At 51.7% G+C, this 26,662-nt stretch overlaps 1 protein-coding gene across 2 annotated transcripts; it reads left to right on the plus strand.

Annotated features, from left to right (window-relative positions):
* LOC109310427 (C-type lectin domain family 18 member C-like) lies at window positions 1–26,396 on the plus strand. Of its 2 annotated transcripts, XM_019535542.1 has the most exons (13): window positions 1–493; window positions 1,960–2,051; window positions 10,305–10,538; window positions 12,545–12,642; window positions 12,767–12,823; window positions 13,347–13,468; window positions 13,624–13,731; window positions 15,372–15,464; window positions 17,471–17,577; window positions 18,629–18,758; window positions 22,908–23,004; window positions 23,248–23,339; window positions 24,523–26,396. In XM_019535542.1, exons 1-13 carry the CDS (start codon window positions 364–366, stop codon window positions 24,558–24,560), a joined length of 1,398 nt encoding a protein of 465 aa, XP_019391087.1. In that variant the 5' UTR covers window positions 1–363; the 3' UTR covers window positions 24,561–26,396. The 2 variants fall into 2 exon arrangements, with proteins under 2 accessions (XP_019391087.1, XP_019391088.1); XM_019535543.1 differs by lacking the exon at window positions 12,767–12,823 and having other exon boundaries at window positions 4–493.
* Window positions 26,397–26,662: the final 266 nt, after the last annotated feature.

Here is a 26,662-nt window from a genome sequence, read left to right on the forward strand (position 1 = left end):
GTCGCGCTTGGTCCCGGGGGAGCAGGGGGCGGAGGATTGTAAGGATTCCACAGGAGCTGTCTCTTTTTTCATGCCAGCAAGCTGTTGGCAGAAGACGGTTTTGACAGAGCTATTACTCACCAGTCCCCCTTTTGTTAAGCTGCCTGGCAGTGCTTGTCTGAAGGTTTGAATAGGATCACAACTTGGAAACATTCAGCGAGAGAGACGTACGTACCCACACACAGACGTGCACACACACGTGTGCATCGCAGAGCCAGGGCTGTACGAGACAGGGATAACTGCGTAGCTCAACACCTCTGATTCAGCTGGACTGGTCTTTTGCACAGAACTTAACCTTGGAAGATTGAACACAGAACCACCTTCATGAAGGTTAAACAGATGCTGGCATGTCAGGTCCTGGCACTGGCTTTCAGCTTTCTTGGCTCAAGTTTGGGGGAGATCAGGATACACCAACAACATGAGAAGCTGTCCCCCGTGGCTCCGTTGCAGCGAGGTAATTGGCAAATTCCACAGGGGTAATCAATGGAAGTGTTGTGGAGATTTTCCAGCACCAGCAAAGCTGGGTGCCAGGGGCACTTGGCTCTGACTGTCTCTGACCTGGGAGGGGGGAGCCCATGTTTACTAATCCTTGGAGCCGGTGCTGACCTCCGGAAACCCCAATAGTCTGCACTCACAACCTCTATGCAAGTCAATGGGAATATCCAGTATCTTGCAGGATCAGACCCTATTTATGCAGACCAAGGCTGGGTCAGATTCTCAGCGGGTGTAACTTGGTGCAGCTCCAGTGAGCTTAACTTGTGGAATGTGACAACAGTGGTGGGAGGGAAGGGCTGGGAGCTGCTGAACAAGGGGAGCAGACCATTGTAACATCTTTAACTAACAGTAACGCAAACCACAGGCAAACAGACTGTGGAAGTAGTCCATGCCCGCTCTGGAGGCATTACTGGCTGCACGGCAGCAGACACGGTTTATCTGGCATAGGGTGATTAGGGAGGACACGGGGTTCCCTGCCTGTCTGATCCCCAAGAGAGATTATAAAATATCATTTATTCCAGGATTATTTTTTGCAGCTGTTTTGCTGCCTGTGTCCTGGCCAGCTGTCCTGGGGACTTGCTTTTTTTACCCATCATGTGCTGAGAGGAAGGCCATGCCAGGAACCTGCAGCAGCTACAAGCCAAGGATGAAGATGCTGTCCTACAAGGGCTCTGTAGTGTGCCTGAAACAGGGATGGGAACTCAGGATCCTGCCTTTGCCATCATCATGCCCTCATGCACTTTGTGTGTGATTATCACAGTGGAGAGCAAACACATGAGAAGGCAAAGGCATAAGAGCCAGGGTCTCTGCCTTATGTGGCAGTGGCAGCCTGGGTGGTGGCAGGGGCTGTTCTTGCTTCTTGCTTCCTCTTTAAGCGAGTGTCCGGAGCTACAGCCCCAATTGCTGCCCTTGTTAAGCTATTGCAAGAATGGACAGGGACTCTGAGATAGTTCACCTTGATTTTTTACCATAGCTTGTTGCTCTCCTGAAAACCCCCATCACCTTGTCTGTCTGGCTGTGGGGCCTCAATGTGTCACCATCAGTTTGCACTGAGACCAGAGGGCTGTAGCCTAGTGGAGTCCCTGGGGTCTAACCTTGTTTGGGCCTGAGCCAGTGGCTCAGCCAGTGCGGCGCTGGAGTTTGCAGCCCCTGCCTCTTTGTATTTCACTTCCAAAGCCAGGCTTTCTTGCCCTGCTGTCACCATGGTGACAGGTCTCCTTTCCCTGCTGGCCCTGTTCCTTACAGTGAGTGTCTGGCGTTGCCTGGCTTGGGATCTGTGACCTGCTAGCAGAGACGGGCTGGGCAGAAGCAATCCCACCCAGCCCCCAGCTCAGCCATGCGGTGTAGGGCTGGGAAGAGAGGGGGGACTTGGGGTATGGTCCAGCTCCTATTCCCTGACTCCCTGTTTTTATTCTCTCTCCCCAGCTCTAGGTCTGAAGGAAAGTTTCCTGTTGCTTTCCCTGCACAACAAACTGCGCAGTAGAGTCCACCCACCTGCGGCCAACATGCAGAGGATGGTGAGTGACCTGCTTTCTGCCCTGTCTCACCTCTAGGACCTGTTGCTGGGGCAGCTCTGAGGCTCTTAGCTAGGGGGTGTGGAGTGCATCAGGTCTTGGCCCAGCCGCAGGGTGGAGATGCTCTCATGATAAAGGTGGCACTCCTGAACTGAGGGTGGGATGTGATGCCATTTCAGGGGATACTGCTGGAGAACAGAGAGGCTGCACAGTGGATCTAGGACACCAGGTGACAGCCCAGATCTGGTGTATCGTGGACCCAGAGTTTATAGTTCCCAGACCAGTGATGGGGAGAGGAGGGGTTGGGGGGCGGGGAGTGGAGATGGGTGCAGTCTGCCAGCTCCTCCATGTGTAATGCATAGGCACATGAAAACAGTCTTGTCAAAGTCAGCAAAGAAGAATCAGCCTCCAGGTTTCCCTAGGAGCATGATCAAGCCCACAGTTGCTGGGCAGGAGAAAAAAATAAGGACTATCAGGAAATGAGAGGGTGTTTGCACAGTACTGTCCCTCTCTCTGCTCCTGCTGACTTCATTTAATACTCTTAGGCTGTGAACTGCCCCTTGGTGCCCTTGCTCAGTAGTACCCTCTGGAGTCCAGCCAGAGAACAACAACATAAATGGATTTTTCCCATTCAGCTCTGTGGGGTTGTTTAGGCAATTAAATTAGCATATAACTACCAACAGTATTAATCACCCCAATGCAGGCTGTCACCTCAGTAACAGCCAACCAATATTCTTGTCCTGGGCACCTTGAAGCAGTCCTCTGATCTTTAAGAACTTACAAGGAATCAGCCTGTGTTTTTCCTATTGACTTAACCATCAGCCGCACACTGCAGGTGCTTTGCTGCTAACCATTGCAGCATAGCGTACGTCAAAGTGGCCCCTGGCAGTGGGGAGCCCCATGTTCATTGTCATCAGCACAGCGACTCCAGAGAAAACATGCTCAGGGAGCAGTTCAGGTGTTTTTTATTTCCAGCTGGTGGCCTTGCAGCCACAGCCCAGGCCCCAGAGTCCACCTGGGTACAGTCCTCTTCACCCATCAGCAACTATGAAGATTCAGCAAATATAAGTTAATTAACAATTCTGTAAACCAGAAACAGACTCTAGGTTCCTCTTCTTGGCTGGGCTGACTCCCCCAAGCTCATAGGAATTTAAAGTATCAAGCACATGTGTAGGTCTTGCAAGCCAGCACCCACCAAGGGAACCTGACTAGATGAGTACAAAAGGACGAGTTTCAGTCATTTCTCTGAGCAAACCCACTCTCATTTAACTAGGGTTTATCAGATTGGTTTGAAGCTAAAGGCAGAATGGGTCCCCTGCAGACAGTCTCTCTTCCTCATAGCTATGGGGCCTGGGAATCTCCAGGGCTCACTCCTCCCTCCCGGGCCCTTGTGGAGGGTTTGGTGTGTGCTGGGGTTCACACAGGGGAAGGAAGGCACTGAGATTGCCTGGAGAGTGCACACTGTCCTTTGCATAGTGCCATAGCACTAACACGAAGAATGCAATACAGCCTCACACTGTGCAATTCTGATATCTTCCTCTGTGCTCCCAAACCTTGCCCCCCAAATTCGTATAGCCAGAGACAGCCACCGTTAGAGAAGCCAGGATGCTGCATGGTAGCCTCATGTTTGCCATGAGTCCTGAGCAAAGCTATCGAGTTTGGGCTGACTTTTCCCTCATGAGGCTGCCTTCCCCCCAGCCAACAGGATAATTTGGGTGAGTACCTTCTTTCAGAGCTCCACCTTGCAATGGCTTTTAATGGGGAGGGAGTGATTTAGCTAGGGTGGGCAGGACTCCTGCATTAATTCCAGGCACTGGAAACACGGTTACTGTTGGTTTCTTGGAAGACTCGGTGCAGTTGGCTGCATCCCAGTGAAGGGTGACAGGCTTCCTGGATCTGGACTGATTATTTAGTCTGCCAAGTGCTTCGGGCTCTATGGATCGAAGATGCTCCACAAATGGCACAGCTAATTAGGAAATGTGTTGCTGTGGGCATGGGGCTGCTGGGGCATGGGACCATGATGACTGATCTAGACATGGATCCTGTGTGCCATACCAATCCCTCTTTGAAGATCCAAGTCCCAGGATTTTTCTTTTTCTAGCCAGACAACTCCTAATAGCCACATAGGTCTGTGAAGTTACTTGACCTTGCTTGGAGTAGAGGCATGCATGGGCCAGCTGTTGAGGGCAAACACTTCAGGTCAGCCACAGCATGTGGCTTTCTTTGGTGCCATGATTCAGACATATAGAGAGCCAGCTGTTAAGTGCTTAGTGCCCAGGGTCATATTTTCACAAGGGCCCAGTTCCCATTTAAGTGTCTCAAAAAGGCTGGATTTTCAAGTGCTCTGAACCCAACATGTTTCCTACTTGCCAAGCAGTTTTAAAAAGTTGGCCCCATCTATGGGTGTAAGGGTTCTGACAAACCAGTGCGTTTAACAGTCACCCAACAGAAAAAACTTTAAGCTTAAACTAAAGCCAAGCCCATTTCCAAAGTTCAGGGACACTTTTGCTTGAGCCCAGCTGTAATTTAAGGGCAGTTTGGTTCTGTTCACACAGGCTAGCTGAACCATCTCTGAACTGAACTCATTTAGGCTGGTTTTAAATGATATTGCAAGCTGTTCTGCAAAGACATTTTGGAAACCAAGGCACAAGGGTACCTAAGGTTTCAGTTCATTGCACCATGCTCTGCCTGGACCCTTGGCTTTGCTGTGAGTTTCCACCCACCTCTGCCAGCTGGATGTAAATGGTGCTGTGACAGGTAGGCCCAGCTGCAAGCAACCAAAGGCTATACTTTCAGAGGTTTGGGGGGCGAGGGGTGGAGAGGGGATGACACCAGCCTAGGTTCCAATTGCAGTAGCTGCACTTGGAGCTGAAAAGAAACATCCTACCAGTCTGGCAACCCCAGCTTCAGAATGGGATTGGCAAACTGCTGGGACAAGGGCCTTGGCCCACTTCCTCTCAGTTCTGAGAAGGTGCAGACATCAGAAATAGGAGGCATTATCATTGTTATTGCTCACTTTTCAAGTGGTGTTAGGAAAGGGGGGACTAGGTTGAGCTGCAATCTGTGGGGAAGGGATTCCCAATAGGAAAGGATAAAATAGACAAACTTGGCTCTATGAACCTGGGAGTCTCCTTGCTGGGCAGGAAGAACTGATGGTGAGGACAGAGCCTGATCACATATGGTGAATTGAGACTGACTGTTTGGGAGGGGTTTGACCTGAGGGATGGGTGTAGCCTGTTCTAGCAATATGGCTTGAACAGGCCCCTGGACATTGTGGGGATTGTGAGGTTTGACTGTGGCCTAGCTTGCTCTCTCTCTCAAGCCCCTCTGTAAAATGAGGCTTCTGGGCCCCTAACCAGAAAGGCCAGGCCCCTTCCCTCCTGCCCCCAGTGGGCATGACCTCATGCTAGCTGATGCTGTTGACCCCATGGCAGGTGAAGGGCAGTCCTGGGCCCTGAGCCTGCCAGGGCAAGAAGGGGAAGGGAAGGGAACCGTGAAGTCTGGCAGGCCCTGGCTCTTTGGCTGGGGGAGGCAGAGCAACGTAGGGATTCCCATTCTGCATGGTGTTATGTTGGGAGCCCCCAGAATGCCTGCTGACCAAGGGAAAATAGCTTCCTTTTGCCTTCCTTCTCAGCCTGGCTACAAGGGCTGTGCAAAATTTCATCAGGGGTTTAATTTTGAAGCTGTTTTGATGTGTTTTGAGCTCAAAACAGCAAAACTGAAGTGAAACAAAAGCCTTCAAAACAGCTTTGAAATGAAACAGGGGCACTCAAAACGTTTCAAAAGTTTTGAAATGTTTCGCGTTTCGAAGCCGGGCTTACTTGGCATCAGTGCAGGTCTCACCCAGCAGCAGCAGCCTCCTGTCAATCAGCCAGCCCTTGTGGGGCTGCGGGCCCCTGGATCTGCACGCTGGATAATAGTATGCTGTTGCTGCTGGCTGGGGCCAGCAGCAGCACTGATCTTTCCAGCGCTTGGCATGGGCTGTGCCTAGTGCTGGTCCCAGCTGGCAGCAGCAGCCCTTGGTCATCTGGCAGGCAGACTGGGGGCCCTCCTGCACCCCTGGGAGGGCTGTAGGGCTGTGCCAGACTCCTCCTGGGGTTGTGGACCCCTGATCCAGTATGGCTCTGGGTCTTTATTTTGTCAGTGGCCAGTAGGACCCAATTTTTTGCCCAGTGCAGCCTGTTGAGTGCTGAGCAATTGAGAACTGGACCCCTCAGTTTCTGATGGGGTTAAAATAACTCCCTGGCTCTGGGAAGCTGATCTATGGGGCAGGGAGTTACAATATAGATGCATGCCCCTGTTCTGTGACTTGGGTCCATCTTGGGTCCTTTATAACAGTGCTGCATTGCACCCATGGGCTGTAGTGACCTCTAAAACAGCAGGCTCTCACAGGCCTCTTTTAGCCAGAGGAAGCCATCCCCTGAGAGCACTAGTAGTCCAATGTTTCCCAACCAGTGTGCTGTGGCACAAAAGTGTGCCATCAGAAATGAACAGGTGTGCCGCAGAATTTTGCCATGGCAATGAGCTACAATGAGCTACAGTAGGTATGAGGATGGGGAATGCCTTAACAGGTGTGCCACGGAAAATTTTTATTAATGTAAGTGTGCCTTTGGCTGGAAAAGGTTGGGAAACACTGGAGTAGATGATGGTTTGTAAATGAAGCTAGGGAAGGACTGGGGCAGCAGGGAGTGGGTGAGCTGTGGGCATAGAGCATGAGGTGTTTGGCACTGCTGGCAATGAGGCTGTGGGCAGTGGGAGTGACAGAGCTGGCCATGGTGGGATGGTCTGGGACAGCATTCTGCATGAAAGGCCATTAAGCTCCTTGTTCTGTCAGCCTGGCATGTTGCTAACAATAATTACTTGAGTGGGTTTAACTTGAGTGGGAAGGTTGGTGTTTTATTGTGAAGGTACAAGAAGGCGGGGGATGTGCTTCTGGTTGTTTTCCTCAAGGATAAAGCACTCCTCCAAGCTCTGCCATGGCTGTGACCCCACAACAGCTCTGCGGAAGAAATGGCCCATAAACTCCTTGGCTAGGGTTGCCAACCCTCCTGGATTGGCTGGGAGTCTACCGGAATCAGCACTGGTTTCCTGGTGACTACTGAAAGCATTCCAGGAGATTTTAATAGGATATTTTAAGAAAATGAAATTAATGACATTCATGCTGGGGAAAAAAAAATCTCCCGGAATAGCTTCAGTCAGTTGGCAACCCTACCAGTGGCCCAGGCACTGACCTCCCAGCCTAGTGCTTGAAGGCATTTCAGACCTCCACAAAGCATCCGCTGCTGCTCTGCAGTTTCTGAAACAGGCCAGTTTATTGGCTTTCTTATGAAAGACTCACCAAAAATGAACCGTGTAGTTCCAGGGTAGCTTGGTACTAACAGGTCACTCATAATTATTGTGCATGAGCGCTGGTGTCCAGTTGTGGGACAATTGGAAGGAAGGCAGCAAGGGAACCATTGGCATTATCCATTTAAGCAACAGGCTTATAGGGACTGGGCAGATTAATAAACAACACATTTCAGGCCTGATCCTGTCTGCATTGACCTTGCTGAGAGGTTTGCCATTAACCTGCATGTTAGCAGAAGCAGGAACTTAGCAAACCAGAAAACAGCTTGGTTACCTGTTAATCATTGATATAAAGGACTGAACCGCAACTAACAAATGAAAAGTGTCAACATTTTTGTGGGGTCTCCAATAACAAAGCTGTGAGCGGCTCCCCCTTCTGGCTGCATATCTGTGTAGCAAACCATAGTGGGCTGTTGTGCCTGAACCCTTCATTACCTAGGACAGGGGTTGACAACCTATGGCCCACAGAGCTGGTTGGACTTTGGTGGTTTTTGGTGGGAAGGGGCTTCAGTGACACAGGAGCTTCTCCCATCCCACACTGCTGCTGGGTGGTGGAGAGAAGGAGCGGCAGCAGGGTCCAAGTGGGTCCTTAAAAACATGTATTTTTGTTTTTTCTTTGCCATGTAGTTCCCAAGCTTTTGGGGGGCATTTGAGGCATATTTTCCACCTCTCCTCTACAAATCTGAGGGCTGAAATTTTAATTTTCTTTTCTTGAAAGCAGAAATATTTGATTAAATCCCATGAGTCCAGAAACTGGGTCCCTAAGAAAAAGTACTAGATATAAGGAAGCCATTATAGCAGTGCAAGAACTGGCAACGTTAGATTTTTTCTGTGTTACAAATCTGAGGTCCTGGGCAGGGGAACAAATGGTAGCATTTGTTAGATGGAAAATGAATGGCCAGGTGTTTCACAAATAGTGATTTCATGGCTCCCAAGACAGGGGCATAGAGAGAGGACAATGAAGGTTACATGGGATTCATTATGATCCTGGCCCTTTAAATCTCATCCTGCTTTACAGCAGGGGTGGGAATGTTTTTAGACAGTGTCAAAAACACCTATGACCTCGATTTGTAAGATATTGGAGTGCCAGGGGTGGCTGGCAGGGGAGCCACAGGGGAGCTGATCCTTGCTGTGGCAGTGCCTTGGTCCTTTCCCCACTATCTACACCAAGGCACATGTGCCAAGCAAAATGTCTTTGCATGCCATGTTCTGGCACCCATGCCACGGGTTGCCTGTCCCTGCTGTAGAGCCTCATGGCACTCATAGCAGAGGGAGCAGGGCACTGGCATTGCTTCTTTTGGAGCCAAGCAGCAGTGTGACTCCCAGGCAGCACAGATTTGCCCTTGGCTCCTGACCTGTGAGAACACTTCATTAGTTCATCTTCCCTTTGGCTCTCCTAACAGCCATAAAAATTGCAATTTTAGCTTCCTGGAACAAGTTGTTTTTCTGCTCAGTAACAAACAATTGCTTCATCCTTCCACTGCCCCAACACTCCCTCCTTCTCTTCCCACATATAGTCCATGTGCTGGATCAAGCAGAGAGGGGCTGGGGCACTGAATTCACCTAAGCCAGATTTCAAAGCCCCATCCTGTTGCTCAGGTTGCCTTCCCCTGTCTTCATCCTCCCTGTCCATAGCAGCCTCTTAAAAGCCATGACATGCACCTTCTTTTCCTACTTAAGTCCCCACCTGCAGGCTGATTACCTTCTGCAATATTGCTCCCATGGATTTGGCATGGAACCAGCAATTCCTAAGGGCATCAGCCCTATGAGAGGGGCACTGAGACAATCTGCTAGGGAGGGGGTGTGGCCATGGGGCCAGTTGAGGGACCACTGGGCACTGCTGATGACAAGACCTTGCTCCCCACAGCAGAGGGAATGGGGATATCCTGCTTCCCAGAAAGGCTTCTGCTGAAGCAGACGCTGGTTGTGGGTCTGGGACACTGGATGAGATCCCAGCTGCTCTCATAGTTGGGAGTGGGGATGGGAGTGTTCAGCCAGGCTCCTCGAATCAGTGTCACCTTTTGAAAACCCAGTTGCAGTTCTTCTCTTTCTGCCCACTTTGGAGTTGTGCTGGAGACAGAGGCTAGGGCCAGACTTCCACAGCAGCAACACTGTCTGTGCCACAGCCCCAGCACAACAAAGGGCCCAAGGACAAAGGGTCCCTGCTCTGGGTATTCCTGCTCAGCCTGGCACAGAACGAACAACAGTCTTGGATGACCTGCTTGGCTTTGCGTAGGCTGCTTGCTTCAGGCTGCAGGAAACAAAGCATTAAATTGTCCCCTGGTGCACAGGCAAGGAGGGGGCACAAGGAGCCCTCATCCCACCCAGTTCAGGGCACAGTCAAGGGCACCGCTCATTTTGGCTACCCCCAGGAGCACAGTCCACACTGCAGGGGTGGGGAAGAAGAGGATCAGACCCCTTCGCTCTCCTTGACCTCTTTAACTGGCCAGGTGCATTGAGGTGGAAGGCAGGGAGTCTCAGTTCAAAGGAGGGGCAGTGCCCCCAGCCCAGACCTCTGACTGTCTGGGTCAGCCTGGCCTTGAGCAATGTACACTTGGGCTCCCCCATCACCTCATGGCTCTGGGGGTCTGTTCATGTCTGTCAGGGGGATCCTGAAATGCAGCCCTTCAGTTAGGCTTATTTGAGCACTCTCTGGGCCAGGCAGGGGTGGGCAGTGATTAGGGACCTGAGCTTTTCCCATCACCGTAGACCTGAGAAGCCTTCCCTGTGCTCCTTGGATCATTCTCAGGGAATGAGGCAGGGTGACAGCTATTCCTATCAGTATCAAAGATACAGCCTCAGAAAGCCTCTTTGGAGTCCATGCCATTCCACCAACATGCCCCTGCCCCCGAACTGCCCCGACAGTCCCTCAGCAGGTCATGTGCTGATACTTGTCTTTCCCCTCAACAGGACTGGAGTGACAAGCTGGCACATTTGGCACAGGATCGAGCAGCCAGCTGCCTTGGGAAGGCCTTGCCACCACCAGCACACCAGGCCCAGCACATCAGCTGGAATGCTCTCTTGCTCCCCGAGGGGGTGGCCACCTTTACAGATGTGGTGGAGCTGTGGTTCAGAGAAGGGCAGAGCTATGACTACCATGCAGCACAGTGCCTGGAGAATGCTACCTGCAGCCACTACACCCAGGTAACACTCCCTCGAGGAACAGGGACACACCTGACCCTGCTGGTTTTGCAAACAGTAGGGGGCAGTGAACAGGCCTCTCCCAGCCAGAGCCCAAGGGTTAACATTAACATCCCAGTATCCTCCAATGGTGAGTGAATAGAGAGAGCAGGGGGGAGCCATCTGTGCATACCAACAACTCTCTATGACTAGGCTGTCTGTGGGTTGTCCAGGGTTGGGATAACAGGAGGGCCATGAAGCAGGTCTGAGGAGCATCATCCAAGTCCTGTGTTGAGGGAAAGGATCTGAGGACTGGGATTGCTGGGGGCTTTGGGATGGGGCTGAGGGACATAAGCAGAGCTCTGGGGAAAGCCCATATCTGGGACAGATGGAGAGCAGTGGGTCAGCATTGTCCCAATGAGATCAGACAGGGACAATATGGCACCCATCTTTATTGTCCAAAATAAGAGCTTCACCTAATGCTCTTCAAGCAAAATTAGAGAAATCAATGGGAAATTAACACAACATGGAATAGTGCCATTTTCTGGCAGCAGTACGAGATATATATACATAACACTCAGCATGTAACAGGAAGTGTCAGGGCATGGTAGCAAGGGGCCTGCAATATTGGAATCTGTCTTACCCCCATGCCAGGGACTGGGGACAGTAATCTTCTAGACACAAAGCTGTGTTGGACTGAGAAAGGGGAGGAGGCAGGTGGCAGCTTACCTTGCGGGAGCTGAAGATCTTGGTTGGTAGTAGGTCTGGTACTGCCTGTGGGAGAGGCTGACAGGCATTGATCGAAGGAACATCACAGTCAGCATCTTGCTGGTGCCCACCTTCAGTTGGCACAGACTTCACTGACATTCATTGCCCCATCTGGGACACTGGTCCATGGTCTGTAAAGGGCTGCAGGGCTCTGGGGAGGGGAGGATCTACATGTGCCTGAATCCTTATTGATCACCACATAAGCATCCTGGACTGCAATTCTGAATTAAAAGATCCCAGCAGCGCCTAGATAGGCTCCAGCTAACTAGAGCCAGGCCAGCTGCAAAGGGAGCTAGGGCATGCCCTAACGTCACTGAACCAGGACAGGCCTTTCCCAGGGTCATTTGATGTAGTTGGGCCCACTGATGAAACCAGTAGCCGAAGAGGTGGGCAGAGGCACCAGGCAGACTCAGGCTCTAACTTAGTGGGGGTTGCAAAAATAGTAGCTGTCATTGCTGCCAACCCAGCTGCTGCTGCTGGCCCTTGCTCTGCCACTGGCCAGGGTGCCAAACTGCCCAGCTGCTCTTCTTCTGAGACCCCTGTGTGAAGGGCCAGATGGAGGCCTTGCCCACCGCTCCCAGTAGCTGGAGGGCCTGGGCTGGCTCCCATGCATGGGGGCATAAAGGGGAAGGGAGTCACCTCACCCCCCGCCCCCACCACCGTGTGAGCAGCTGTTGCAATGGGAGGGCTGGGCCCTGGGCTGAGTCAGCTCCCACGCAGCACCTGCCCCCCAGTAGGAGCTGGAGAAGAGGGTAAGCCATATTTCACAGGGCTAGGGAGTGGGAAGGAATGTCTTCCTCCTCCACCTCCAAGCTGACAGGGAGGGGTTTTCCCAGGCTCCAGAGAGGCTGCAGCAGTCATGGGAAGTAGGATGCATGCTGTGAGCTGTAGAACAAGCTGGAGGGATGGGGCAGATGCACACATGATGTAAGATTCAGTTTTCACACAAGCTCCCTGCAGATCTTCACCCTAGGATCCTCTGACCTGTCTGCCCACTTAAGCCTGGGCATGGGGTTGGGCATGTTCTGCCCCTGTAAGGAATGGCTTCTGGCTCTCTTTGGCCCTCCCTATGCTCAGCATGGCTTGGGAAGTTGTGATCACTGGCTCTGATGCCAGCAGGGACTAGAAATGCAACCAAACAGCACTCTCTCCCAGATACATACTGCCCAGCCAGCCCAGCACCTACTGCCTGGAAAGGAGCCCCCTGCATCCCAGGTATCATGAGGCTGCGCAGCACACTGAGGCTGGGGTCTCTCTTGCAGTTGGTCTGGGCTACCTCCAGCAGGCTGGGCTGTGGAAAGCACATCTGCGCCAAGGGCCAAGAGAGGAGAGAGGCTTTTGTCTGCGCCTACTCCCCAGGGTAAGGCATCTGGGCTGTGTGCCCACTCTGGGTCCTCACAGCTGTCCAGTGGGGCTGCTGGGAGGGCAGCTGGACCCACATCTTCCCCAACTTTGTCTGAGGGGAAACCTATATCTTCCACCAGCCTGTGCCCACTGGGGACTGCAAGACACACGCAGAAGTTAGGGGGAAGTCTTAGAAGGTGGGTGCGGCTTATAGTACAGTGGGCATGGCCTATTAGATCATTTGGGGGGGCGGGGGGAGTTGGTAGCACAGAAGTATGAACTAGGTGGGTCTGAAATGAAAGTAGATTGGGGTCGACAGCAGGGAAATATAAAGTGGGTGGGACTTTAATGGAAGTAGGTGCAGCTTGATTGCAGGAATTAAAAAGGAGATGGGGCTTACCAGTGAGCAGACTTGATCCCCTTGCTTTAGAAGTAGGCCTCCCGCCCTTAAGCAAAACCAGAACAAGTGCCCCCAGGTATTTTGGGTCCTGCTACAGGCTTTTTAGGTCATGGGCTGTAAATAGCTGGTCTCCTGCAGGAGGCACAGAGGAAGCAGGGAGTCAGGGCACCTGGGCAATACAGATCCTTGTGTAGTTTGGGAGTGATGTGGCTGGCAGCTGTGCCAAGCTGGCCCACAATAAAGAGGACATAAAGCCCCAGTGAAGGGTGGAGGTAGGGCTGGGGCATGGGCATTGAGGCTTCTTGTTTGTTCCATCCTAGAGGGAACTGGGAGATGAATGGGAAGACGATTGTCCCTTATAAGAAGGGAGCCTGGTGTTCACTCTGCACTTCAGGACTCTCTGGATGCTTCAAATCATGGGATCACAGTGGAGGGCTCTGTGGTGAGTGCCCACTGCTCTCCCTCACCACTGCTAATGATCCCCCAGGCCACCCCTGCCCTGACTGCTTCTTGTCTGTGCCAGTGAAACACTGGGCACTGGCTGCACAACTGGGCACCCAGGTCTGACTGCTGCATTTGTCCATTTTGTCTGCTCAGAAGTACCCAGGAACCCATGTCGGATGAGCTGCAGGAACAATGGGCAGTTAAACATGAGTTCCTGCCACTGCAAGTGTCTACCAGGGTACACAGGCAGGTACTGCCAAGGTGAGAGAGCAAGCCAGGGGCATTGTCTGGGAGTGGGTCTATGTCTTACACATCTGTGCCACAGAAAGTCTTCACTGCCTAGCAGTTGTTCTGTACTCTGCATTTCTGCAATGAGTGTTCATGTGGATGTGTGAGGATTGTGCTTGTGTGTGTGTATCATGTGCTGTTTGTGCTGTGCTTATGGGCAGTGTCTCTCTGTCTGTCTGCATCTGTGTGTTGGGAGTTCAGGATCAGGCTAAGAGGCTTGGGACAGCAGAAGAGAGAAGACTGGAGGCTGCTGTGACAGCAGGTTAGAGTCAGGGGGGTTGGGTGCTTCACTTGGATATTTCCAGTCTTTCAAATGTTTGGGGTTTAAGTTTCCTCTTCTCTTTGAAACTGCCTGAATGTTCCAGCACGTGGGTTTGCGGACATTGGTTTCTCTACCTCTCAGTCACCAAAATGATCTGTTCAGCATGAACCCCAGGTAACAGAGGGCTTTGTCTGGAAATTCCCTTGTTTCCTTTTTAATATTTATGTTTCCTAGGTTCCCTGGGTCCTTGCTCCCTGAGACCAAACTGCTTGGGCTACAATGAGCCCAGGATCTCAAGGGTGGATCTGGGACCCCTTACTGGCAAGGACCCCATGCAGGGCTGAGGGGCTGCATAGTGTGATAAGTGGATGCCCCCAACTCATCCCAGGCCGTCCCAATAAGTTGTATACTGCGAGCCGGATGCGGCCTGCCAGGTCATTCTACCTGGCCCGTGGGGCCCCTAAAAAATTTAGAAAATTAATATTTACCTGCCCCTGGCTGCCCATCCTACGGCCCTTGATGGCTTGCCAAAACTCAGTAAGTGGCCCTCCACCTGAAATAAATGCCCGCCCTTTGCTAGAGGGTACTTGAGAGGACAGAATGGGATGAAGGGAAAGGTGAAATATTAATGGAGAAGAAGAAAAAAATCTGGAACAGCTCCGCCATCTCTCTCAGGTAGTTGGAGAGATTCCAGGGAGGTTGTGGTGAGGGAAAGCAACTCTTTTTATCCAAAACACAGAATCACTGGGGTGCACTCATCAGGCCATATAAGAACTTAACAAAGGAGGTGTGACTGTCCAAGAACCCAATAGCAAACAGGCACGGTGCTCCCCAGGAATCATGGAAGTGGCTTGTCTAGCCCAACCCTCTCCTCCTCTCTATGGCTCCAGTCCGTACAGGTGAAGGCTCTTAAATGGCCATCCCAGGGGAACTGCCTCCAGAAGTGGAACTGCCCTTTCCAGGGGCTGCCTCTGGGGCAAGGCCTGGGATCTGAGGAGCTCCCATTGCAAGGCATGTGAGCCAATATGCTGCCTCACACTGAGGGAGAAAGTGCAGCAGCCCAGGTTGCTGTGCATGAGCACAGCACTTTACCCCAGCACTTTCCAAACTCCCCCCCACCCTGAGACAATCCTGCCCAGTCCCTGCTGGAGATTTCCCAGTTTGGCCTTGCTCCTATCCACAGTAAATAAGGCTGAGGAAAGAAATCCAGGCTTAGCAGTGGCTATGGAATGGGTACCAGTACCTCCCAACTTCTGTGCAGGGGCTGGGCTGGCTTTGCTGAGGACCCTGCCAGGGTCTGGAGAGCCAGTGACAGGCCAGGAAAAGAGACTAACATGCGAGTTTCTTACAGTGAAGTGCAGTATCCAGTGCTTCCATGGGAAGTTCAAGGAGGAGGAATGCTCCTGCCTCTGTGACATCGGCTATGGTGGAGCTGAATGTGGCAGTAAGTCCTGTCCTGGCAACCTCTGCTGTGGGTGCTCCCAAGTTCAGGCATTTCCCTTTATCCTCCCGAGAACGAGTGGCCCTGCCTGGTCTGGAAGTGCATGAACGGTCCCAGGTGACCTTCAAAAGAGCCCAGGGATCCAGTGCAGGTTGCTACCCTGCCAGTGGGCACAGGGAACCACTTCACATGGTTCCCATGGTAGGACTTTATGCTGTTTCATGTGCTGCCCAAGAGTGTGTGGGGTCGCACCTGCACTGCAGCCTAACTTCTGCTGTCGGGGTCTGTTACATCTTCTGTTTGGTTGCAGGCTGCAGACCCTTCCTCCCTCAGGCTGCCAGCATGTTGGAGTTGCAGGAATTATGTGCAAAGTCTTTTAACCATTATATTACCCCCAAATCCATGTCCTTTTACTGCATTGGTTTATGCTTAGCCCCAGCCAAGAGCTCCCAATTCCTAGAGCTGGAGTTGAAACTTGGCAACATCTGCTGTGGCATGTGGGGAGTTGCAGGGGTCTCTCGTGTAGATTGCCACCAGCTGGGCAGTGCTTCTAGGGCAGGTTCTGCAGAGGATACAGCTATCAGCTCTGGGAACATTGTTCAGAGCTGGTCATTGCTGGGGCACGGGGAAAAGGACCCAGAATTGTGCCATGCAATGTTCAGTGCTCATATCTAAGATGGGGTCAGGCAGCCCTGGATACCTTGGTGCCGATACCTTGGCAGGCCTTTGTAGGCTACGCTCCAGTGAAGCCAAAACTCGGCAAACATCCTTCACTCATTTTTCCTGGGTATAAACACTAGGACTGTGCAAAGCTTCAGTCCCCGATTCGATTCGGTGGAGATTCAGCCCGATTTGGTGACCGAATCTCTGAATTAAATCAGAGGACTCTTTAATCTTTCAAAATCAAATCAGAACCCTCCAAATCGATTCAGAGACTTGGACATAAGAGACAGCTTTAAATGTTTTTTCTACATACCTCTAGGTAGCAAGGGCTCGTGAGTGCTGCGATGCTGGGGCACATGAAGCATCTTACAGAAGCATGGGGCGCTCCTCAGTGTGCTTGGCAGCAGACCTGGAAGTGAACCAGAAGCACCCCCCGCACTCCTGTGGGATGCTCCACGTGCCCCAGTATCACAGTGATCACGAGCTGCAGCTGCTACCTCAAGGTATGTAGAAAAAGCTTTTAAATGCTGTGTCTATGTCCGAATCGCTGATTCTCCAAATCAGCATTGAATCTTCATGTTCGGATTTGGCCAAATCGAATCAGGGACAGTGATCTGAATCAACAAATTGAATCACTGTCCCTGATTGGGGCCAAATCCAAATCAAATACAGCCCACTTCACACACCCCTAATAAATACACAGGCAAGTGAGATTGCTCTTCCTACCAGCGAACCTATGCAACAGGGAAAGGGATGGTTTTCAGTCTGTTGCTTTTCTGCCTCTATAGCAGACACTTCAGAGGCAGCTGTATGGTTTGCCCTTCTGCATCCTGTGGGCATGGCTTTGGGGAGACAGCTTGAAGCCAGATGTGAAATACAGCCAAAAAACAGGGTATCTGCCCATCGCTGGGCCGGTTCAAAGAAGAAAATCATGGCGTAACTAAATGCATGTTTGGAAGGAGAGGGGCAGAAGGCATTTTCCTGTGGGAGCCCCTGATCTCTGTGCAGAGGGCACTGTCAGTGAGGGGGGATCTGACCAACTGGGCCAGAGGGAAAGATGCAGGTGTCTAAACAAACTTCCGGCTTTTGCATAGTGATGCTGGTTCCTTTAAGAGTCACTTACATATCCAGTGAAAATGCTGCTCTGTCTGAGCAATGCCTGGTATAATAGCAGCACCCAGTGTCTCCATGGGAGAAATGCAGGTTCTCATTTATTGGGCAGGGAACTGTTAAAAGCGAGAGCCCTCTTGTCTCTATAAAGAAGTCTCTATTTCTCTCCTACATGCAGGGATTACAAGTCACTAGAGCCAGAATAAGGACTGAGTTTCCCCTCTCTCTTTTTGTAGCCAAAATCCAGTTCCCCTTCCATGCCTGTGACTTGAGGATAGATGGGGACTGCTTCATGGTTTCCTCTGAGGCAGACACATACTACGGAGCCAAACTCAAATGTCAGGTAACCCCACCCACCCTGGGCCAAGGCAGGCTCCTTTCACCAGGTTGGGAATAGGCATGTGTGAATAAATGATTCTTTGGTTCACTTGTGGATGCAAAACATTAAGGAAAAATTCAATTGATTTCCAGGGGACTCGACATAAACAATAAAAACTGAAATTTGTGGCCAACTGAAAAAAAAAAGCAACACGTCTGAGGTGGAACAAAGGGTTTTGTCTGACCTAGTTTCATTTAGGCTTCAAGTCTTGGAAAACTTTGAATTAATTCCAGTAGCTGTTGAAAGGAACCATTTCAAATCAAAATGTTTCTATGAGAAAATGTTGAAGCAAAATGTTTTGATGTCTTCAGAATTGTCTTCAGGGGTTTTTTTATTCCTGCTGAAGCAGTCAGCAAAATTGACATGAGTTTGCAAATATTTCACTCAAGCAAAGCCTGCACTGATCAAGAAAAAAGTTTCAGCTGAAAATGTAACCCAGCTCATTAGGAGCAAGTCACCTCGTATGTTGTTAGGAAAGTAATTTCTGCTACATCTGCAATAAGATTTTGGTTTTTACTTCTGATCTCAGTGTCATGCGTGATTATTATTCACTTCACAGTGATGAATGACAGTGAGAACACTGGCTCCATTTGACCCCCGGATACAGGAAAGTTAATCAGCCCAAAGGCACAATAATTAGTGCCCATGGAACCAATTAAAAACAAAAAAGCCACCATGGAGGGAGAGACCATTTCATCCGAGCAGAGAGATCTGGACTTTAGTTTCCATGGTCTACATAAGCTCTGTAGTGTTCACTCCCATACAATAATGGGCTCTGTGCTGGTGGGATCCTCTGCATCATTTCACTGGGATTAAGGAGAGTACAGATGGGATTCCCTGTTTGTCTGGAGTGGATTCTGGGTACATCTGGTGGGAACACACAGAAAGGGAACCTGGTTTTCTAGGTAGAAAGTTCTAAAATGTAGCTGAGTTCACCCTAGTGCTTTGCCTGCCTCTTTCTGCCCATGTTGATCTGGGCTGTCCCTGCATTGCTGCCTTGTTTGATATTCTGCAGGAGAAAGGAGCAGTACTGGCTCAAATCAAGAATCAGAAAGTCCAGGACATTCTGGCCTTTTACCTGGGCCGTTTGGAAACCACCAATGAGGTGACAGACACTGATTTTGAGACTCGCAACTTCTGGATTGGTGAGTACCTGGAGGCAGCTGGATGCCCTTGGCGTGCACACATTGCACTGAAGGGAAGGAGGAGCTAGTCCTAGCATGGAGGATTTCCCAATCTGGGTCTCTCCATGATGCTGCTAGCCTGGAAGGCACAGAGTGCTACAATGCCCCATTTCTAGGTTACTACAATGCAAGCAGAGCTCTTATGTTCTGCACCTGAAGCCTGGGGCAGCCAAGGCACCAGCTGTAGAAAGTCATCTGTTTGCATTACAGTAAACATCACTCCTTTCCATGTCAGGAGATCCCAGCCCTAAGCATTCACAGGGATCTCACTCCTTCCAGTGCGGTAATAAGCTTGGATGCAGCTACACAGGTGCCTGGGCATGACTGCTGCTGTGCCATGCTGTGCTTGTGGCATGCTGCATGGGGGTTCTTCACCACTTGCTAATTAAGGCACTGCCCAGCTTCCCCTTGCCCCTCTGACTGCTTTTCTGATGACCTTTAGCTCTTCCACAGAGCATTTTAAGTTCTTACCCCCTGGCTTCCTCAAGAGTGTGGAAGGGACCAGTGTTTTATCACTGATGGCACTAAGGTACAGAGGTGACTTGTTTTGCTAGGGGTTGCCCAGGGAGCTGGTGGTATACTTTGGATCCTATTGACATCTGGCCCAAGAACAATTCTGCCTCCATGCTAAGGAGTCTGAGGAAAAGTGATGGGTTGGTGTAGCAAGTTTGGGTTTCAGGGTGGCTGTGACACCTCCTGATGGCCCTGCAACCTTTGCCCTGCTGCAGCTCTAAAGTACCCTCCCCTCACCCTCTCACTTGCCTGCTATGGCTTGCTGTATTTATCTGCTTGAAACAAACCTACTTAATGGGTACTTCACATCAGTTTTTCCATCAGCCCAAAGGAACCGCCCTGCTTAGCATGATGCAGGATGGCTGGGGTGAGGAAGAATTTATACCAAGCATCAGTGTAGACCTTGTAAAGGAACACGTTGAGAGGCTGGACACCTTCAAGTCAGCTGGCCCTGTAGATTACACCCTAGAGTACTTAAGGAGCAGGCAGATGTCATAGCCCAACCATTGGCAAAAATATTCGAAAACTCGTAGCACTCAGGAGAAGTGCCTGAAGATTGAAAGAACGCCGGTGTGTTGCTAATCTTTAAGAATGGAAGGAAAGTAGATCTGGGGAACTACAGGCCAATCAGCTTGACCTCAATCCCTGGTAAGACTCTGGAAAAAGATATCAAAGAGACCATTCTTGACAAGCTGGCTGATGGTAGCATCCTGAGGGACAGCCAGCATGGGTTCACCTGTAAGTCTCGCCTGACCAGTCTCAACTCCTTCTATGACCAGGTGACATATCACCTGGACAAGGGAGAAGTGATTGACATCATATCTCTGGACTTAAAAAAAGCCTTTGATCTGGTGTCCCATGATCTCCTCATGGAAAAATTGGCCAACTGTGGCCTTGGCTACATCACAGTCTGATGGCTGGGGAATTGGCTCTGAGGTCAGACCTAGAGAGTACCAGTCGATGGAAGTGATTCATCATGGCGCTTTGTGACCAGTGGTGTCCCCCAGTGTCTGTCCTTGGATTGGATCTCTTTAACATCTTTATCAACAATGTGGACACTGGTGTCAGAAGTGGACTGGCCAAGTTCACCAATGACACTAAACTTTTGGGTACAGCATTCACATCTGAGGATAGACTGGTGATCTAGGCTGACGTGGATAGGCTCAGAAAGTAGGCAGACATAAACCTGATGACGTTCAATACCAAAAAAAGCAAGGTACTCAACCTCGGGGGGGGGGGGGACCCACAGCACACTTAAAAGGCTCAGCAGTGCTACACTTGCTAGCACCATGGTCGAAACAGATTTGGGGGTCGTGATTGACCACCAGATGAACATGAGCCACCAATGCAATATCACAGCTGGTAAAGTGACCAAACTCTGGCTTGCCTCCATCGATGCTTCTCAAATAAATCTCAGGACGTCATCCTCCTGCTGTACTTGGCCTTGGTGAGGCTGCAGCTGGAGTACTGCATCCAATTCGGGGCTCCACAATTCAAGGATGTGGAGAGGCTTGAGAGAGTCCATAGGAGAGCCATGAATATGACCAGAGGGCAAGAGAATAGACCTTATGCTGAGAGCCATGGGACTCCTTCAGCCTGGAAAAGAGCAGGTTCAGGGGTGGCCTGGTGGCTGCCTAAGTACATCAGGATCTGGGGGAACGCCTGTTCACCGAAGTGCCCCAAGGGACAACAAGAACCAATGGTCAAAACTCCTCCAAGACCATTTTAGGCTGGACACAAGGAAAAACTTCTTTACTGTCCAAACCCCCAAGGCCTGGAATAGACTACCTCCAGAGGCGGTGCAGGCACCTACTATGGACTCCTTTAAGAAACGTCTGGATGTTTATCTTGCTGGGATCCTTTGACCCCAGCTGACTTCCTGCCCCTGGGGCAGGGGGCTGGATTCGATCTTTTGAGGTCCCTTCCAGTCCCAATGTTTATGAAATCTATGAAAAGGAGGCTGCCTAATGGGTCCTAGAGCAAGCCCCAGTTCTTCTAGCTGCCAACAGGTCCCTTCCAGATCTTGCTAGTTGGGCTCTCACAGCTCGTCTGTACCTCCCACCCCAGGCACCTGTAGCCTTAGGTCTATTTATGGCCTCCAACCTCTCCTACAGCTAGGCCCATGCCTCACAGACATTACTAGTTGGTGATTTTAAGGGGTGGTTGGCCCAAGCCAATATTAGGCCACTTTAGTCCTTGTTGGAGGCTCAGCCTTCTTGGCCTCTGCCCCTTTGCTCTCGCTGGTTCCCTTAGTCTAGGCCACTGCCTGACCTGGCTTCTGGGTTGCAGCCCTGGTCTCCCTCTCATGCTGCCCCACTTGGGCAGTCTGGCTTACACCCGTGTTGGGTTTCAGCTCCTCTCCAGTCTACAACCCCCTGGTTTGAGCCTGGGAACATTGGTGTATCTCCATGGGTTACACACTCCTCAGGCACCCCACTGCAGTCTCCTCACATGCCCCTACAGTCCCATCCAGACCACTGGTTTAAAATTTAAATGAACACATAAGCCCACAGGCTATAACAACGCTGTAAGCCTACCAGCTGTCTAATGAAACCATCTGCATTCTGGGTCACAGCTCACCACAAGGTGCAGCAGGATCTCAGGCATTAAGTTCAGCCACAGGCCTCTCACAGCAGCCCTCTATGGCTTGCAGCACCACACTGACTGCCTTGCCTGGCGCAGGACTTATATGCCTCACAAGCCCTGCCCCCTTCCAGTCAGGTGGTGTGCTAGCCTTGGCACAGCTGCCTCTGGCTTTAATGGGCTGCTTTACTGTTACTGCCCTGGTTGCTGTAACAGTGCCTTTATTGCTCAGGCAGGGTTTTGCCCTATTGTCCTACTGCTGAGCTGCCAGTTCTGCAATAGGCATTTTTATTCTATGGCCCCTCCAGCCAGTACTCCCCTGCAGCCGGTCTGTAACATGCAGCCTCCCCCTCACATGGGGATATCTATTGCTGCTTCTGCCTTCAAGTAACAGGAGCCTCTGACTCTCTGTTACAGTTGGCTCCTAGGGGGATTGTGGATAAGCTATGATGGATCACATGGGTATGGACGGTTCAGACCGCTAGCTACAGCCCCACATTCAGAGCAGGAGCAGGGCTCCTGTGGGAGGCTGCAGAGCTCCATGCAGCTTCAGCCGGCTTTACTCCTGGAATGACTGGGTGGGCTGTATCCAAACTGAAGTCAGAGCTCAGGGTGGAAAGAAGTGAGGTCAGTACCCAGGTGGTGTCCCACTGCCATAGAGACTACAGGATATTGCCAGGGGCCAGGAGGCCACTCCCATGAGCAAGCATGTGTTTATAGTGGAGATCATAGTGTGTCCATGTGTGGGCTCTCAGCACTGACAAGTTCAGTGAGTGTCAAATAGTGACAGCCCCTAGTGGGAACAGCCCTGGAGCCCTCTGCAGTCACAGCTCTGTTGGATGTGCTGAAGGATTCTAGCCAGCAGAAGCACATGTCTACAGGGGCTTGTGACACCACTGGCACTGTGGTTGCTGTGCTGCTGGTACTGGTGGCATGTCCCGACAGGCCTGATGCCATGGCAGAGTGCAGATGCCCCATGTGCTAAAGCTCTGTCACTGCTCCACTTTCATTTAGGTCTCACCTATAAAACATCCAAGGACTCATTCCGCTGGGACACCGGAGGGCAGTACTCCTTCACCAGCTTTGCTTTTGGGCAGCCGAACAACCAGGGGTGAGTGTCTGTGCAGGGCTCCTCAGACAGCCTACCATAAGATGCCTCTCCAGCTCAGTCCCCAGGGACAATAGTGCCGGGTTCTTGCTAGGCCACCTCCAGCTCTGGGCTTCCAAGCATAGACTTGTGCCCCTCACAGCTTTCTGTGGCAGCCCTGCCCCATGCTTTGAAACTCGCTGCTACATCTCCCCACCTCCCCCTACTCCATCCACGGAGTCTTCTCCACTCTGTTCCGCATCTCAGGTTTGGGAACTGTGTTGAGCTCCAGGCATCAGCTGCCTTCAACTGGAATGACCAGCGCTGCAAGACCCGAAACCGGTACATCTGCCAGTTTGGTGAGTGGCACAGCTTTGTTCTGCCCTGCTCTCTCAGCTGTGCTGGGTATGCCCTGTCCCCATTCCGATTAGGGGATGACTGCTTGGGGTATTCATCTGCCCCTGGATAGCACTGACTGGTGTGGGTGTAGGGCCTGGAGGTGCTGTACAAGCTAACAGGTACTGTACAAGCATATCCCCTGCTGTGGCTGCAGTGGGGTGTTGCTAATGCCCCCTAGTGCCAAGCCACTGCTCTTCTGCTATTCCAGTGCCGATCTATCTAAAAACACAGCTTTGCTGAAGTCCTGCACCCCAGCTGGAAGCCTGCTGCTGTCCCAGCTTTTAGCTCCAACTTCTCCTGCCTCCAGCTCTGCTGATGGCCTGCAGTCCCATCCCATACTTCTTTGCTTCTCTTCTGGGCTCTTTGCATGCAGTTCTGGCAATTCTCTTCATGCCGCCCCTCTACTATTCCAGCCCTGGCTTCCTGCCAATCTGCCAGTGCCCTCAGTCCTTACCTGTGAGTCCAGGTCTGGTTCTGCCTTATGTTTGACCTAGCTTAGAGAGTTGTGTTATCAGGCTCAGCAGAGCAGGAGTAGTCCTTTACCCCAGAAGGCTGCAACCTAGCAGAGGGTGAGGTGCTATGACTCGGTTGAGGGGGGGGAACAATGCGTACTGCTGCCCATCCTGGGCCAGTCTGCGGGTTAGCAGAGGCCCTGGGTTGGTGTCTGCTGCCTCTTATCAGCAATGAATTCACTAACACTGGATAAAAAACTCTTTTGGATCAGATCTGTGAACTAAAAACTGGTCTCGGCAGCCCAGGGCTCAGACTGGCACTGAGGGATCTAGCATGGTAGCATGCAGCCCAGCCCCACCCGCTCTTGCTGTCCTCTTCATCCTCATCTGCTCCCTCTTTTTACCCTGTCTAATGACCTGTTACCCTGTTAGCAAAGTGTTCCATGCATTGGGGCATCCTCTGGTGGCTGGACAAGATAGGGGATAACTGCCTTCTCCTGCTGCAGGCCCATGGCCTCCTCCCATTTGATGATGAGAGGATGAGAGTTCAGGGCTCAAACTAACTGACTGGCTACAGTGTGGGGTGATCTGGGCAGGTTGGGTACCAGGCAGTGGGCTACAGCATCTGCCCCCCTGGCTCCCCAGCCCAGGGTGGGCTGGGCATTGCTAACACTGGTGTCTGTATTTGCAGCTCAAGAACACATCTCCCTGTGGCAGCCAGAGCCCTGAGAACATGCAGCTTCCTATCACCTCCCTGCTCCAGATCACGGTGCTAGCTGCTGAGTCATGGCTGCAATGTCACCCTCATCCTGCACACAGCTTGAGAGAGGACTCCCATCTCTGCTGCTCCCCTGATGGCTCCTCCCAGGACTTCAGGGCTCACTCAGAGGCAACTGGGTGCTTGGGTTAGTGTCAGACATGCTGACTTCTGAGTGTGTCGGCTGAGGGCCATGAGGTAGCTGTGGCACCAGGACCTGCTGAGTGCTCAGGGGAGGACAGGGGAAGGAGGGGGGAGGGCACATCCTGTACTGACATTCCAAACCATAGAGTAGCACAGAGAGGGAATAGAAAGTTAAAGGTGCAAGGGGGCAATTGATCCTTACCCCTGCTGGGTCAGGGTGAGGTTGTGTCTCTGGAGCTTTGGCCAATCCCAAGCAAAGACATGCCTCTCACCATCCCAGGAAGACCTCTTTACAGCCCAGTGTGGCCTATGGCTTTTCCTTAGGGAAAGAGTTGTCCCCTACAGCACCTTCTAGGCCCCTCCACCTTCGCTCTGGTCTGAGGGGACTCAAAGACATTGAAGAGCAGTGGAGCTATTTGAAAGGGCAAAACCCGTTCTGCTGTCCTGAGGCAGGTGGTAGCCAGCTCAGCACAGGTTTATCACACACCATGTGCTGACTCCCTCTGGCATCACCCCGACCACATGAACTAGCCCAGAAGTGCCCAGGGGCAGAGGGGGTCATTGTGTGGCAAAGGGACACAGCCCTGGCTTAAATTAGTAGGATGAGGGTTTCTCTAGAGAGAGGGGGGAGCTCTGAGGTGCTGACCAGAAGGGGAAGGTGCTGGAGGGTATACACTCATTGCCTCTTCTGCCCCCACCCCCATTCCCACCTGGAGAGGAGCTGAGGTGAGACAGTTGTGCCCCTGCCATGTGGGGGGAGGCAGGGGGAAGAAGATATCCTGAGCAGGGGGGGTCAGGCCCATGTGCCCAGGCCCTGAACAGGCCCCCTTGCTCCTCTAGAAGGGACTCTACTCAGTAGAGACCCTCACCTCTGAGGGCTGGGGTTGACTTCTGGCAATAAGATTAGAGCTTCCTGTCGTTGACTGGGGGCAGTGCTCCTGGGCGTGTCCTGGGACTGTCTCCAGTCGCTGTTGCTTCCTTTGGGATGGTGACCCCATGCTCCTGGCATTCAGCAGGGAAGTGCTATGGGGTCTCTCCCTGTTAAACTTCTGCCCCAGATCCCCAGGCAGAACGTTTCCTGTTGCAGCCCTGAGGCAAAAGACATGCCAGCTTAGTGGACTCTGCATTTCTGATGGGGGGTACAAGTCAGAGAGTTGAGGAATGGTGCACACTAGGACTGTTAGACTTCCTGGATCCCTGGGTTTTTGGCTGTGGCTGTAGGAATTTGGGTGGGGGCAGTGGGAGGGGGAAGGGAGGGGCATGACAGAGGTATTGCCAGGCATTGGGAATTGCAGGCAAGGAGCATCCTTGGAGCTGGTGCTCCATAGACAGGGGAGTCCTGCAGGTGCCCTGCAGGCAGGGCCCACACTGTGACCTCTACGGCCTGCAGTCCCATGGCTTTTCCACTGTGCAATAGTCAAGCTGCTTCCATATATGTCTGTCTAGCTCCAGTACTAACCAGATGATCTCAGGGGGCGGGGACTCCCAGCTCTCTAGCAGGGCTGACTTAGAAAACTAGGCTTTTTTCTCCTTCAGGCCTGTTCTCATGCCCTATGTCCTAGGGTGTTTGCTCTGGTGCTGGGACATTTATCTGGCTGACATTAACACCTCACCCTCTGTAAGAGCCTTGGATGGTTTAATAAAGATTTGCTTCTGTCTTGGAAGGTGCCTCTGGAGTTCTCTTGGAGTATGGCTGCCCCTGGGACACAAGCTCCTTCAGGAGTGGGTAAAAGGAGAACACAAATAGGCCTGGGTCTTACCCTGTTCCTCAGGCCCTTTCCCCTGCCTGCTCCTTAATCCACCCATTGTGCTCAGCAGAGACCAGCCCTGCCCCAGCAGGTTCACAAGCACAGTATTTAAAGCAGCTGTGCTTGCTCATGCCTATTGCAGTCCACTTCCTAGCAAATATTCTGGAGGAAGGACTTTTGTT

The sequence above is a fragment of the Crocodylus porosus genome, unplaced genomic scaffold (genome assembly GCF_001723895.1).
Source record: "Crocodylus porosus isolate Cpor-Errol unplaced genomic scaffold, CroPor_comp1, whole genome shotgun sequence".
Classification (NCBI taxonomy): Eukaryota; Metazoa; Chordata; order Crocodylia; family Crocodylidae; genus Crocodylus; species Crocodylus porosus.